The 15985-nt window shown below is 39.2% G+C and overlaps 1 protein-coding gene across 2 annotated transcripts in view; it reads right to left on the bottom strand.

The window, feature by feature from the left end:
- Positions 1–15985, bottom strand: part of RALGAPA2 (Ral GTPase activating protein catalytic subunit alpha 2) — a 212842-nt gene that overhangs the window by 146497 nt on the left and 50360 nt on the right. Inside the window, exons 16-21 of one of the 2 annotated variants that reach the window (XM_063130175.1) lie at positions 15372–15536; positions 8846–8986; positions 6721–6882; positions 4437–4513; positions 2293–2371; positions 1958–2134 (exon numbers count right to left, since the gene is read on the bottom strand). In XM_063130175.1, the coding sequence (XP_062986245.1) occupies positions 1958–2134; positions 2293–2371; positions 4437–4513; positions 6721–6882; positions 8846–8986; positions 15372–15536 (801 nt within the window). The remainder of the gene's footprint in view (positions 1–1957; positions 2135–2292; positions 2372–4436; positions 4514–6720; positions 6883–8845; positions 8987–15371; positions 15537–15985) is intronic. The other variant, XM_063130176.1, reaches the window with a different exon arrangement.

Genomic DNA, 15985 nt, shown 5'->3' on the forward strand with positions numbered 1-15985 from the left:
ATTGTATTTAGAATATCACACTCACAAAAGTTGTGATTAATATAATATTCATGTTCAAAATGTACACATTTCTGTAGGAGTGCATTTCTGCCCTAACACCAACATTTACATTGGGAAAGTTTGGTAATAGGATTCTAGAACAAATAGCCACAAAACAAAACAAAAAAAGGGGGAGATAAAACAGATTTCATCAAAGCTACAAACAAGACGTTAAAACAAAAAACAGCAAAACCTGGAGATTTTGAATAGCGGGTTTTTTTTACTGATTCACTCATTCATTGTAGCGTTCCTCAGACCTAGTGGCTGATTAGTGGGTTTTCAGCACCCTCTAGTGCTACAGAAGCAACATATCCCCAAAGAGTTACATCATCAACATTATATCTCAGACAATAAGGCTCAAGAATTGCTCTAATCCCTCCAGACTATCAAACATCTGAGGGCTTGCACCTGTCCCTTAAGGAGACATATGCGGTGTCCCTAGGACAACTGCTTGGCAGGAAAATAAATATAAACAGGAAGGAAATTATATTGCATCATCATCATCATCATCATCATCATCATCATCATCATCATATATTTATTTATTTATTTCTTACCCGCCTCTCCCTCTGGATTAAGGCGGGGAACAATAGACTTGCATGGGGTGGGGGGGGGAGAGAAGGGGTTAGATGCATGCAAAGAACACATCGGGTTGTGAGCCCATGCTGGTTATGCTCCCACCAGCCACACATTTGGCACACAAGAGAAGGGGATCTATGCAAATAACAACATAGACCAGCAGAGTTTGATCAGGGGACTGGAAACAAATCCTTATGAGGAGAGACTGAAAGAACTGGGCATGTTTAGCCTGGAGAAGAGAAGATTGAGGGGAGACCTGATAGCACTCTTCAAATACTTGAAAAGTTGTCACACAGAGGAGGGCCAGGATCTCTTCTCGATCCTCCCAGAGTGCAGGACACGTAATAACAGGCTCAAGTGAAAGGAAGCCAGATTCCAGCTGGACATCAGGAAAAACTTCCTGACTGTTAGAGCAGTACGACAATGGAATCAGGTACCTAGGGAGGTTGTGGGCTCTCCCACACTAGAGGCCTTCAAGAGGCAGCTGGACAACCATCTGTCAGGGATGCTTTAAGGTGGATTCCTGCATTGAGGGTGTGTGTGTTGGACTCAATGGCCTTATAGGCCCCTCCCAATTCTACTCCTCTATGATACTTTTGGGAAACTTGCCCCCAAAAGGAACATGATTCCTCACCCCCACCCCCCGCAGGCGCTTCTCTTATTGTGGATTTCTCTCAAAGAGAATAGTTTCTCCACGTATGCCAAATAATTCAAAATAATTTGTAATGAGAATGACTATGGGTGCATCAGGTTTTCAGTCCAACCTGAGGGGTTACTTTAATGGGACACTGGGAAACATACACACAAAATGATTTGTAAAAAGTGAGAATACATAATACCTTCTTACTTCAATCTGTTTTCCCCTCCGCCCCCTTCACCCCCGACCCAGGGTCTGGGAAAAGAAGAACAGGGCGAACCTTTGTACAGGACAAAGCAGAAGGGGAAGATTTCAACTAGTGTGCATGGTAGGAATTAATGTCATGGCCTTCCCTTTACCTACAAGTATGTTTTGCTTGTAGGTAAAGGACATAGCAATTTCTCAAATAGATTTCTAGAGCTGAAGAATGTTATTCGGGTAAGACAAGGTCTAAAGCTGTTCATCTTTCTCTGGTACAGTTTTGATTAAGTTTAGCAGCTTACTATCAGGCTGAGCTCAGTCAGGTAACAGAAGTCCCCGCACAAAGAGCTGGGCCTTCTAAGACTGTGCATTTTATGAAGCCTAATTTGTTATCAACTCTTGTGTAACAAGAAAACATGTAAGAGTGGGCATGAGCGCTCTTGCTTTCTCTCTCTCTCTCTCTCACACACACACACAGCACACTTCCTACAACATACATACCTGTTAAATTGGTAGCATTTGAAGGATTCAGGTGCAACCAGTGGCGTGCATCTGGATCAACAGAAATATCACTTGGCATGTTGACATCTTGGTTTTCCTCACATGCTTGCCAGGGAGCCAAAGTGATGTCTACGTCATTATTGTATCCAATAGAGGTATCACTGCAAATACTTTCACCTTCAAAACAAAATAGTTCACCAAAATACGATTTTCTTCAAAAAGAAACTGAATTAATTAAAAATAAAATATTATAATAGACGCAATTAATAACATCAATGTGTTTTACCACCAATCAATCCAACAGAATAACAAGCATATAACCTATTGAAACTCACTCTTTTCTTTATCTATGTGACTTCCGTGTGACTGCTGCATGTCTGTTCTGAGATCTAATTCAGTGGAAGTATTGCTTGCCTGCATGAGAAATTTCAAGAGGAAAAAAAAATCACTGTGTGGTTTACATCCTTTTTAATATCAAAAGTTAATGTAGGTGCATAATCCCAATTAATTTTGTCTTGTTCAAAACTTTTGCTAATTCTAAACTCGAAGGTATTTTATTGAGTAGAACAGATGGTGTTTTAAACATTTAATATACAAAAAATGGTAACTTATAAGCAAACCAGGTTATACGTGCCTGCCCGGACCTTAAGATCATCTACAGGGGCCCTTCTCCGTGAGCCCCTGCCAAAGGAAGTGAGGCAGGTGGCTACTAGGAGGAGGGCCTTCTCTGCTGTGGCACCCCGGCTGTGGAACAAGCTTCCCAGAGAGGTTCGCTTGGCACCTACATTGTTTTCTTTCCGTCGCCAGCTGAAGACCTTTTTTATTTTCTCAGTATTTAACACCTAATTTAACTTAATCTCATATTTTAACCTATATTAATTTTTCCTGTGTGGTTTTATTCTGGTTGTGCTTTTTATATTGTATTTTGTATGTGTGTTTTAAATTTGTTGGTTGTTTTTATGCTCTTCATGGTTTCAATTTTTGTGAACCACCCAGAGAGCTTCGGCTATTGGGTGGTATAAAAATGTAAATAATAATAATAATAATAATAATAATAATAATAATAATAATACATTTTAGGTAATACATACATTTAGATAATAATACATTTATATATAATAATACATTTTATGCGTGCTTCCAGACAAGGCTTTTATGGTGTCATCATTCTGCCTCACTCACAGACATTTGGAGGGGTGTGTTCCAGGCTACATAATTTTCCACTCATAGACTTTTTGTGATTTTCCATTGCTTCTTCTGTCTTTTTTCTTACCACAGAAAATCCGTTAAGACAGAATAAGTACACAATGCCTTTCCATTTGGAAGCACCAGATGTCTGATCAGAGGGAACATCAGGAAGCAGTCCCTTAAATAGCTGAATCATCCTAAAGCCAGAAGAAGCAGGAACCATGTAGTATGGGTGCTTCCAGACAGAGGGATCCTAGCACTAACATTACGAAGACTGGTATACAGTACCTGGCTGGGGTGGAGCTTGGAGAAAGCTGGTCTGAAGAAAAGCTATTGAAAACTTTTTTAGCTGTGGAAGACTCTTACAAATTAGGAACATAACCAAGCATACTTAATTCAAGAACCTTTAAGTGATTTCAATCTACTATTTAAAGAGTGGCATTTTATTCCTTTTTGTAAAATTCCCATTAAAAACATCTTTTGTGCATTTTGAAATATTATCTCTAGCGGTGGTATCAATTCCACGCCAACTGAGGCCTTAGCTAGACCTCAGAATTGTCCTGGGGTCGTTCCTGCCTGCTCCCAGGATATCCTGTGTGTCATTTACCCAGGATCTCTTCTTGATCCTCCCAGAGTGCAGGACACGGAATAACAAGCTCAAGTTAAAGGAAGCCAGATTCCAGCTGGACATCAGGAAAAACTTCCTGACTGTTAGAGCAGTACGACAATGGAATCAGTTACCTAAGGAGGTTGTGGGCTCTCCCACACTAGAGGCCTTCAAGAGGCAGCTGGACAACCATCTGTCAGGGATGCTTTAGGGTGGATTCCTGCATTGAGCAGGGGGTAGGACTCGATGGTCTTGTAGGCCCCTTCCAAATCTACTATTCTATGATTATATGAACAGGGATGACCCCGGGATGATCCCGGGATAAACCTTAGGTCTAGCTAAGGCCTGAGTTTCTTTTAGGTAGAAAGGGTTTATTTTGGTGGCAGCTGTTAAACTTTTTTACAGCCATGGCAGCATTCCTTAACAGTGAGATCTAATTGGGAACATTATTAAAACCTGTAGCAGTGAGTTCCATAGATCCAAGTCTCAAAGTTGTTGTCACTGCTTTTCCCCCCAAAACAAATTCCTCATGTGTGTCCCTCAAAGTTACAGTTTCCTTATTTTATAGAAATGACAAAACTTTCCCATTTAAGTTACCCCTTTAAAAGGCTTTTTAATATAATAAAATACAAATATAATACTCTTATTTTTATATGCATCACAAACATTTTTATTCCAACTTACTTCTTCCACTGTACTGTCCTTGCTGATAATCCCTTTAGTTTCTGAAGTTAAATTCTGTGAGCTTTCCGTTTTTCTAACTGCAGTGGAAAATGAAAATGTATTTTTTAAAAAGTCAAAATGCTTAATTCAGGAATGGATTATCAACAATGAACTGTTGTTTCATTATTCTGTCCTAGTAACCATGACGTTTTGTAAACCATGCACATACTATATACTATAATCTACCAGCGAGTCTCTCATTAAACGTTGGGATTACAGGAAGTTGGGATGAAAGGAGGTTGGGGGTTCTTTTAGATCCATCATTGTCACTTGAGGCTCAGGTGTCCTCAGTGGCATGGAGTGCCTTTTACAAACTCCGGTTGGTGGCCCAGCTATGCCCCTATCTGGACAGGGATAACCTGGCTTCAGTTGTCCATGCTCTGGTAACCTCCAAGTTAGATTACTGCAATGCACTCTACGTAGGGCTGCCTTTGAAGACAGTTCGGAAGCTGCAGCTCGGAACAAAATGCAGCAAAATGCAGCGGCCAGATTGATTTCGGGAACCAGAAGGTTCGACCATATAACACCTGCTCCGGTCCGCTTGCACTGGCTGCCTGTGTGTTTCCGAGCCCAATTCAAGGTGCTGGTTTTGACCTATAAAGCCTTACATGGCTTGGGACCACAATACCTGTTGGAACGCCTCTCCCGACGTGAATATACCCGGTCACTACGTTCAACATCTAAGATCCTCCTCCGGGTGCCTACTCCGAGAGACGCTCGAGGACAGGGCCTTTTCGGTGGTGGCCCCCAGACTATGGAACAATCTCCCTGACGAAGCTCGCCTGGAACCAACGCTGCTATCTTTCCGGTGCCAGGTTAAGACTTTCCTCATTGCCCAGGCATATGGCGGCACATCTTAATCACCCACATGTTTAGTTTTTATAATGGTTTTTAATGCTTAATGTGTGCATGTTCTGAGTTTTAAAATTTTAAATTTTGTATACTTGTTTTTATCTCAATTTTAGAATTTCTGTAAACCGCCCAGAGAGCTCTGGCTATGGGGGCGGTATATAAGTATAATAAATAAATAAGGAAGTGAACTAAACATAAATAAAATGCCGCCTACAGAAATGTTTACTAGCTGATTAGGGTTTGTTTGCTTTTTAATTGTCAAAAAATAACATGAGCTTTCAAGTATTAATTGTTTTTAATGCCAGAGCTGAGATTAAATTTTGAACTGTAAAATCAACATTAACAACCATGTTTCTTTCCAACCAAGTTTAAACTTTAAGGGAAATTGATGGCTTTAATGTACTACAGTTGTGGTATTGTGACGGCTTAAAACAGTAGTTACGTTACAGAGCAAATCTACAATCCCTGGAAGAGATCCCACGAATCATAGGATACAATGGATTTCCCCTCCTGTGGCTGTAGACCTTAGGTGAGGAAATCCAACTGGTCATTTCTCTACACACACCCAGCAGCCACAGAAAATACAACAGCAAGAGCATGGAGGGGGATGGAGAGATACAGATCTACAAGATCTAAAGACTCTTCATTTCCCATTCCAAGGTGAGTTGAGTGAGCTGGAAAGTTCTAAAGAGCAACATGAAGGAATAGGAAACGGTAGAAACGTCTGTCGCTTCTCTCTCTGCCCGGTTCTGAAGGCAGAGCGCAAGACAGACGGAAGGCTCTGAAAGCAAAACTTTCTATCAATTTCTTAGGCTTGTTCTCTAAAACAATATGAGCACTGAGATTTTAGAATATGACTGGTTAAGAGGACTCTTGCATTCTATGACATTCTTTGCTGAAACTTTAAAAGCTTATAAATTGTTAATATGTAATTTGGAAGCATTTCCCCAGGCCCAACATGGGCTGACAGTCAGCTCTACTGAGTTCAATAGGTCTTACTTTCAAGTAGGTGGGAATAAGATTTCAGCCTAAGCTATTACTTTTTATTTATTATACAAGAATGGACAATACCAAAGCATTTAACCAGTGTTACTCCAGTGTAAAAGACTGAAATCAACTTTCTTGGCAAGTCACTGTTAATATCTACTCTATTTAAAGTTACACATCCAACATTCTGGTGAAAAATCAGAGCTGTTGCCTTTTTAAGATGCTAGCATAGCATAGTAGACAATATAGCAGAACACAATATAAATAGTAAAAAACGAAGCACATGGAGTTTAATGTGCTTTAAGCATTGTTACACAAAATAATTTCATACCAAACAAGGGTTCTTCCTCATTGAGATGGTTAAATATGATGTTGAGAGAGGCAGCTCCTATAACTTCTAAATTACCTTGAAAAACATCAGCATTGCATTGGTCTCGAATATCTGAGGTGCTACTGCTTCGAGTTAATTGTTCCTGGTCCAAAAATGAACCATTGCAGTCTGTTGCTGATAAATATCCCTGTTGATAGTATTCAGCTCCATTTTCTGATTGCTGATATTCTTCCGCTTCTGTAAGGATTGATATAAAAATGTTTCAATCATATAAAAATTACACATGCCCAAGCCTAATATGAATAAAAGCTATGCAACATTTATATCATTAATTCATTTGTACCTTCTTTTTCAATTAATAAGGAAAACAAAGTAAAATGTTAACTATCACTTAGAATTTTTCTACACTTTGGTGGTGAATGGTGATCTGGGAACCTCAGTCATTATTCCTACACTGCAAAATGATGGGAATGGGGTGTGAACTGAAAGTGAGAAGAGGCAAGCAGCAGAAGGATTAAAATGGGCACATTCTGATTTTAAAGATTTTAATTCTGTATTTCAATTATTATTAATATTATTTTTTTTTATTTATTGTTCACCGCTTGGATATTTTATTAATGCAGAGTGGTATATACATTGCGTAAATTAATAAATAAAATTAGAAACTATCCAAAAGTTGTCCCTTCCTTGTAAATTGAGCTTCTTCCAACCATAATTGCAGCTGTGAAGTACTTTCACATCCCACGTTTTGAACATTAGACATAAAAACATTATGTTTTTCTACTCTAATACCCAGGCTATCTTGGATTTTGTGTACACCAAATGTCAGCTTAGCAGCTGTTGTGGAAGTACTCTTCTCAATTCTGATACCCTTGTGGAAGCTAGTCCAAAAACCATGTATGCATGTAATACATACACATGTCATACAGAGCTGAGCATATTCTGCAATAACCTCTACCTCTTTGAAGGTTAAAAAAAAATCTTCACCAGCACTGAGTACTGACTTCTGCAACAGACATCTGCAACTTATGACATTTAAGCAAATGTGTATATATTTCTTCCGTTTCCATTCATTATTCTACCACAGCTTGTCATGGGAAACAGCAAATTCCCAGCAAAACACTAATGTACAACTTGTAACTTCAAACTTACTTTCAGGTTGTTGTTTTTAATAAAATATCTAGAAACTAATTTGCTGTGGCTAAATGCCTATGTTTTCATGGACAGATATTTTTGCCGGATGTAAGCATCATTAGAAGTGTTCCGGATGTTAACTGACCTCTTTTCCTTTCCTCCTGAACTCTTCACAGTAAATGTTTCAGTTTAGTATCATGTCTAGCTGTTTGCAGTTTTAGTATCAGAGCGTCCCAGAGATGTGACTCCAGTTCTTTGGGAACGCATCCAGTTCTGATAATCAGCAAAATACAAGGAAGTACAGATCCCAATAGACATTTGATGTTTTGAATTCATTATATAGTGATGTTTGGTTCAGGGCACAATTAGTTTTGTGAACCCCAGTTTAAACCTGTGTTCTATCTCTCATGTATTTTTGGAGATGGTAAAATGCTTTAAATAGGCTTACACTTTCTTTGGAGGCTGTTTGTATCATTCAGTCATGTTGGTCCTTGCTGGGTGGGCCTAAAGAACTTTTTTCTCAACTTCTTTTATTCTTGTACTGGGCAAAGTAAGGTACCTTCCATCAATTTACTGCACTTTTTGCATTCAGTTTGTGTGCCCTACTAGCTATATCAAACATTTTACTACTGTGGGATTTTCTATTATTTCACAAGTCTTCATTGATATTCCTTGCTTGTTATCAAATCTATATTAAGGTCATGAGGTAAGGTGTTTCACCCAGACTGTGAATGCACAAGTGTCAAAAAAAAATAGGGAGGAAAGGGGAGAAGAGGAGTAAGTCTATAAGTGTATTAACAGAGCTGGTACAGTAAGTATTGTTCAAGGATAAGTGAACCAGGACACATCTAGAAAAGCAACTATGAGATCACAGAAGCTGCTTTACAGAATTTGGAATTTTAGATAACAGATACTTGCTTTTTGGTTAGAACTTCTATATAACACATTACTGTTTTTGTTCAAAATACAGTATTATAAAAAAATATCTACATTCAGAATGCTGCATGTAAGACACAGGATTAAAAATAAAGAATATTCAGAAGCAAAACAGTTTTAAATATCATACCTGAAAGAGTGTGAGAGTAAGAAGTATAAGAGATACCAGGTAAGATAGAGCTCACAGTGTGAAGGAGAAGAGGTACACTTTTAGTGACTGGCAAAGCCTCACAGAGATGAGCACAGTTGCTGATAGACTGGCTTCGCTTAGCTTCCAGGGAAAAATAAATTAACAGAAATCAAAACAGTAAGAAAAGTTTTGTTTAGTAGGATATTGCATAAGAGAAAAAGTGGATAGCAACAGAATCATTTCTTAAACATGAATTCCCATGCACATGCAATATTTTCTTCCTATTAATGGAAATACAAATAGAATTCAGGAAGATATATGGCCCTTCTACACCATCACCTAAGAATATGAGGATGTCTGTAGGAAGGTGGCAACAAATGCCCAACAGCGGTAAAATAAAAAGAAATGAGAAAAGAGGGGCAAAGTAGATTTTGTCTTTCATATTAGAAATTTAAACAACAATCCCCCTCTGTTTCACATGAATTCTCTGTTACTAAACATATTTACTTAGAAGTTCCGCTGGTTTAAAGATTTATATCAAAGTAACTCAATTTAGAATTGCAACCTTACTTAAAACTCTCTTTTAAGCATCTATCTTCAGAATTAATTATAATCTCTGCAAAAAATGCAAGTCCCCCTGTCCTAATAGAGAACAGCAACAGGAAACTTTCCTCATCTGTCTCGTAGAAGCAAAGTTTCTCCAGGTAGAAAGGTTTGCACTTAATAACGGCATGATGAACAGAAATTCAACAGCTGAAGCTTTTCCTACCATGGAGATGCAGTGATGAAAAGCAAGGCATCACCTTTTCAATGTTTTTCCTGTCTTGCAATTGTTGAAGATGCAGGAACCCAGCTAGAAAAAGGAGGCAATATAACTTGCTCTCTTGAGAAACAGTTGAGTGAACTATCTAATCAATCCACTCAGGACAGTGAGGGAAGTAAAGTCTATTTACAAACAAGATATTCAGTCCAGAGAGCAATGAGAAAATAATGCTGAACTGAAAAGGAGACAAGAACAACAACTGGGGGAGATTAGGGTGAGGGTGAAATAGGCATTAAAGGGGCAGATGAAAAATGTGTCTATACATATGATCGTATCTTTGTTTTCTATATCTGTAAACCTGTGTGAACACTATCAAAACTGTAACACGGCATGAACAAAAATTTAACACACTACAGGGCAAAACTGAGACCGTGATTTATTCAGAACAGGTACCAGAAAATAAGGACCACCCCTGGTAATCAGGTGCCTTGTGTACTAAGTGTAATACACATGTTCCAGTGGTACCCGATTACCCTGCGATACTCTCTATTTAATAGGCACATTTAAAGCTCAATCTTGCTGATTTCCAGAAAGATCTTCCGCAAGAAGGGCAGTTTGAGAAATTGTGATATTACAGCAATATATCCCTTAGAGTTCCCTAAAACAGCGGTCCCCAACCCTTTTGGCACCAGGGACCGGTTTCACGGAAGACAATTTTTCCACAGACTGCGGTGGGTGGGTTATGGGGATGGTTTTGGGAAGCCACACCCACCCCCCCACTCCAGTGTCCTGGCTTCGCTTCAACTGGGTGGGCACCCAGCCGAAGTGAAGCCAGGACACTGGGGCGGGCGAGCAGCTTCGGAATGGTGTGCCTGCAAGTCGTTCTCCCAAAGCGGCTTCCGGCTGGGCGCACCGTTCTGAAGCCGCCCACCCCACCCCAGCGTCCTGGCTTCACTTTGGCTGGGCAGGCGAGATGGTGCCCTGCACGCAGGTACGCTGGGCTGGGTGGGTGGGTGAAAGCAGCTCACCTGCACGGCCCGGTTCCTAACAGGCCACGGACCGGTACCAGTCCGTGGCCTGTTGGGGACCCCTGCCCTAAAATATGAATAAGAAAACATACCCTGTAGCTTTTCAAGATGTAAGGCGCAATCCTATGGTTTTTTTTTAAAAAAATTGGAGGCTTACGGCCATCCAATGCAGAGTGGGAGGTGCAGCAGCAGAGATGTAAAATTTCTGGAAATTTTGAAGCCATGGAAAAAAACTGTTTTTCCCCCCAGAGGGGGCAGGGTCTGGAATACTTGGAAATGTTGGGGAAAACTGAAAAATAAGCAATACTTGGTTGTTGGTTTTTTAAGCTCTCTTTACATCTAAAGGCACTTTCTTTAAGACAGCCTTCCTCAAACTGGTGCCCTCCAGATATTTTTGGTTTCTGCTCCCATCAGCCTCAGGCAGCATGTCCAACGGTCAGGAATGCTGGGCACTGTAGTCCAAAGCATCCGAATGTTGGGAAGGGCTGCTTTAGAAACCAAAAGCAGACTTTCTGTTCCTAAAGTTGTTTTATTATAACTTATCATTATATTTTAAAACTTTTAAAAGTAAACTTAGTGAGTAAATTTGTAATTATTGTCTGAATAGATTAGAACTACATTAAATGACTGCTACAGCATCAGAAACACGGGACTCTACAGAACAAAACCCAAACTGCCAGGAATGCACATTTACTGTCAAAAATGAACATGTTGAGAAACTGAGCATAAATATCTATCACTAAAATATACTTTAGATTAATAATTTCAATAAGGAATGAAATAACTAACTATGCTTGGAATCTTACAGTGAGATTTAAAAAAACATTTCCCCAATGGCTTCATTATTTCCAGACATTTTACATCTCTAATCTTTCTATAAAAGTGTTCTTATTATCTAGTTTTTAGAAATCATTTTGGGGGAAGAAAAGGCCTGATAACAATAGATATACATGGTCTTAAATTCTAGAAGAAAATATTTCATATTCCAAAGCTGTTCCATTTTTCGGGTGGGGGTGGGGACAAAAACAGTCCTCAGAATTTTTTTAAAATTTTTTTGGAAAAAAGTTATTTTCACTGAATATTTCTGGGGGTTTTCAGGCCTTCACAGTCTCTATGTGGTAGAGGTGATCTTTGCCACTGTGCTCCTCCCACTCTGAATTTAGCTAACTGGGCTTTTTTGCCCATCTAGCTGGGGTTTTGGGGCGGGGAAGGGAGGAGGCTGGAGGATTCCTCATAAGTCAGCCCCCCACCCCAGTCACCTTCCCACCCACAGGAACACCCCCTTTCCCTCCTCTCCAAGATTTTCTTTGCCAACTTGGAGAGGCAGCCAGCACGGTTCTCCCCACGTTGGCTGGGAAGGGGAGGGAAACTCTGATTCGTGGGTCTGAGGTCAGAGTGCTGTCTCCAGCTTCAGACCCAGGAAACCAAACTATTGTATGGCCTCCCATGTGCTGCCTATGGATCATAGGATTGTTCTCCCTGACTCTTTTCCCTGCTCTTTCCAAGAAGCCTTCTACGACTTAAGTCCCACTATCACCATAACAATAAAGAGTCAATTTGCCTCTTGTTTGGAACCCTGGCAGAAGGGTGGGCTGTACAGACCAAGTTTGGTAAATATTTCAGTTGAAAATTTACTGAGAGGGGGAATTCAAAGTAGCCCAAATGGCCAGCTATATGGAGTTATTGGTAGGACTGATGGAAAGACAAACGGGGTAATTCCAGCTTTTGATAAGCAAGGAACTAAGGTTGGGATATCCCAGCTTTTAAGAAGCTGATACATCAGTAGGTAGAAAGTACTTGTAGCAGTAGTCCCTCTAACACTCCAGGCTTTTGTTTTTGTTTTGTTTATCTGTTTAAAACCATTTCAAGGTATTTTGTTCCACTTCCTATTACTCAAGTCCCATTTTAAAAAGGTGAAAACCCATTAAAAATATGATGGGTGGGGCATTTCCTTTTTTCAAGGCCTGCAATAGGAAAATTGGGATATTGGGGAGGAGGGGCAAACTCTTCCAGAAATGAATGAAATATTCTTTAAAGTAGAGATAAATAATACTGATCGACCTTATATGGTTGATCAAAAGATTACAAACAAGGTAATTTATGTGATGCACCCTATCACTTGAAAGCACCCTATAAAGGCTTAGATGACGATGATAGTAAATAATTTTTACAGCCAATTCACACTACTGTACATTTCTAAGATCCAAGATTCAAACATAGCATCTCTGGTGATAATAGCATTCCTATTGCATTTGACTGGATTACTATTGAGCAACATTCTTAGGACTTAACCCAGAGGGGTAGTTCTATTAGGCAGAATCCACACTACTGCTTTGAAATGGTTTATAACAGTAGTTGGGGCCCAGGACACACTCCATATACAGTTTTCAAAATGTTTTCAAAGTGTTATAGCCTCTTGGTGTAGATCTGGCCTGTGTCTGTTTTAGCAAACACAAGGAAGAGTCTTGCGGCACCTTAAAGACTATCAGACTTACTGTGACGTATGCTTTCAGGGAGTAGAGCTCATCAGATGTATGGAGCGTTAACCTCAGTTAGCAGATATACACAATACATGTAAGAGTAGAGAGAGAAAACTGTAAACAGTGGAGCCAAAGAGCACAAAATGCAAGAGGTACAGTGTGACATTTCTATACCCAACGTGTTTCTTTCTACGTATTTAACTTCACATAGAAATGTTACATATTTGTACATCTTGAATGTCATGTCCTGTTTACAGTCTATAATTATTCTGCTATATGTATACCTCTGTATGTGTTATATATCTGCCAACTCAGGATAATACATGATGATGTGAGTTCTCTTCCAGGAAAGCTTATTCCAAAATAAATTTGTTTGTTTTTAAAGGTGCCATAAGACACTTTTGTTTTTATCCATAGGGCTTGATATAGGAAAAGTATTTGCAGATGTTTCAAGATACGGAACATCTTCAAGTATTTTGTCGACCAAGCATACACTAATATGACCTCTGTACTACACAATCTCAAGTGAAAGAACCTGATAAATGTTTGAAAGTGGACACACACAAGGAACAAACTGACATACAAAAGAGTTTAGAAGCTTGCGTCAAGGTGTGGAAACCTTCCAATTTATGATGATTAGTGTGGACAGAATTAAAAGTTATGGAACTTTCCCCCTTTTTTAATGAATGGTATATCTGATGAAAAAAATGATTACTATGTATGTAATGATTCTTTGTTTTTCTTTTTCACAATTTATTTTTGTTCTGTTTTGTTAAATTCACAATAAAGAGAGAAAAAGTTACTATTTTCACTTATTTTAGCTTTTACCTAGTTTCAAATGACAACATATAACATACATTTAGAACATGTATATTTATAATTATTGGCTTAACAATGATGACTTTTGTAACTCTAAATGCTGTAAATATACTGAACATTACAACTTAATGTGTTAAGTTAGCCATACAATGCATGTTATTCTCTTAAGCAAGTTCAGAAATTTGGTTTTATATATTCCAATGTTTCCTGAATGTTCTGTTATATCTTCATTTGTGTGACAGTTATTTGGCTGTTGTGAATTTTTACAACATTTTTCAACCTCTCAAGGCAGAATTTACCAAAAGAGATTTATGTGAAAGAGTTTTACCTCCTTTGCTCATAAAGCAGTGACTTGGAATGTTTGAAACATACTGCAGATGGTTGAACCAGTAAACAACTTAGTCAGTTAATGATTGAGAAAAGATTTTTATTTGGGACTGTTAGGCTTGGATCAAAGTAGCCCTTCAGTGAATGACTGGCAATCTGGTAGAGTAGAGGCATTTTCCCTTTCTAACTACAGTCTCCTGTTCTCAAGGGTTCTCCATCGCTCAGTAACAGAGGTGGGGGGCGCAGAGGGAATGAACAAAAACCACCTCTCCTGACTTCCATGAGTGGAACTCCACTCACAGGATCTCCTGAACTAATAACCTTCTGTGAGCTATAGCTCTTTATGCTATCCTACTAACAAGAATCATATGGTGATGAGTAACGAGTTAATGAAATAACATTCAGTTCTGCTCTAGAAGGATATTATACTAAAGAAAAATGTCTGCAACCCTATCACAGAATAAATACGATTTGTAGGTGTACATGGAGCTCTTTGCACATCATTTTATCTGCTTTGTCTGCTCAAAAAAGGTTGGAGTTGCATAGAGAAGCTCCATTTAGACGCAGATGTATGAATCCCAACTCCTGCAGTCAGGACTACCCTCCTATACCACCTTTCAATTTAAGAAGTTTTTGCTCCATAAGCTTGTTGCATCATGAAGAGAACCCACAGAAGAGAGGTTTGAACTTACCACCTGACTGATGAGCTCGATCGCCTACAATGAGAAATCCCAAAATGTAAATGTGTTTTATCCTCCCTCCTGCCACCTGCGAAATCTCAATAGCAAAGCTCCAGTGCCTCACACCTACTGTGGTGAAAACTGGGCTAGAGAATACTCAACCCATTCCTTGGCTCATATACAACTCTTAGCCAAAGGAAGGGGCTGTCAAATCTCTAGAACGCTGTGCATCAAGGCCATGCAGGTACAGTCACATATGTAGGGCTGTACAGGGGCCAGGACAAAAAGCAAAATGATTAAAAAGCAGTTCACATGCTCAAACGACCCAATATCAAACTGCAGAAATGCATTCTAATTACTATAAAAAATAAAATCGCCAACATTTAATTTCTGATTGATAATTAGGACATTAAATTGCCTGTTCCTAACCTGTTGCTCTCTGGCGCACTATATTCCTCGCTTTCTCAACTCCTGGTACTCCTGAGGTAGTAGCACTCCTAAACCTCATTGGTTCCACAACTTCAGGATGGTTCCTCCAGCTTAAAGAAAATGATCTTCCAACTGCAGCTCCCTTCTGAGGTTCCAAAATGCCACCTTTCAGATAGTGGAATATAGATGGAATATAACTCCAATGTATTTAAAATTGACACAATTCAAAATGAGAAGTTTTAGAATGAACAAATCCATCCAATTAGTGCAATTAATCAGTTGATTAATCTCAGATATAACTGTTCCTTGTTGTTTAAATTGGACTTGACATGTTTTTAACAAGATTATTGTAATGCTGATACTGCAAGCAAGCCCTTGATTTAAGGAACGTACCAATTTGCATGTAAAGACAGCCCGTGGGATAAACAACCCACAGGCTGTCATGCATGGGCAGAAGAGCAAATGCACTGCTTGCAGTGTGCCAGATACTTTGCTTTTGATCAGCAACTTACAATTGGTCTGTTTGTAGGATGTTAACCATGATGAACCCAGAGTGCTGGATTGTTCAGGTGCTAAATAACCCAAGTTGTTAACCCATAGTTTGTTGTAGAACC

This window comes from Elgaria multicarinata, chromosome 7 (genome assembly GCF_023053635.1).
Source record: "Elgaria multicarinata webbii isolate HBS135686 ecotype San Diego chromosome 7, rElgMul1.1.pri, whole genome shotgun sequence".
NCBI classification, from domain to species: Eukaryota; Metazoa; Chordata; class Lepidosauria; order Squamata; family Anguidae; genus Elgaria; species Elgaria multicarinata.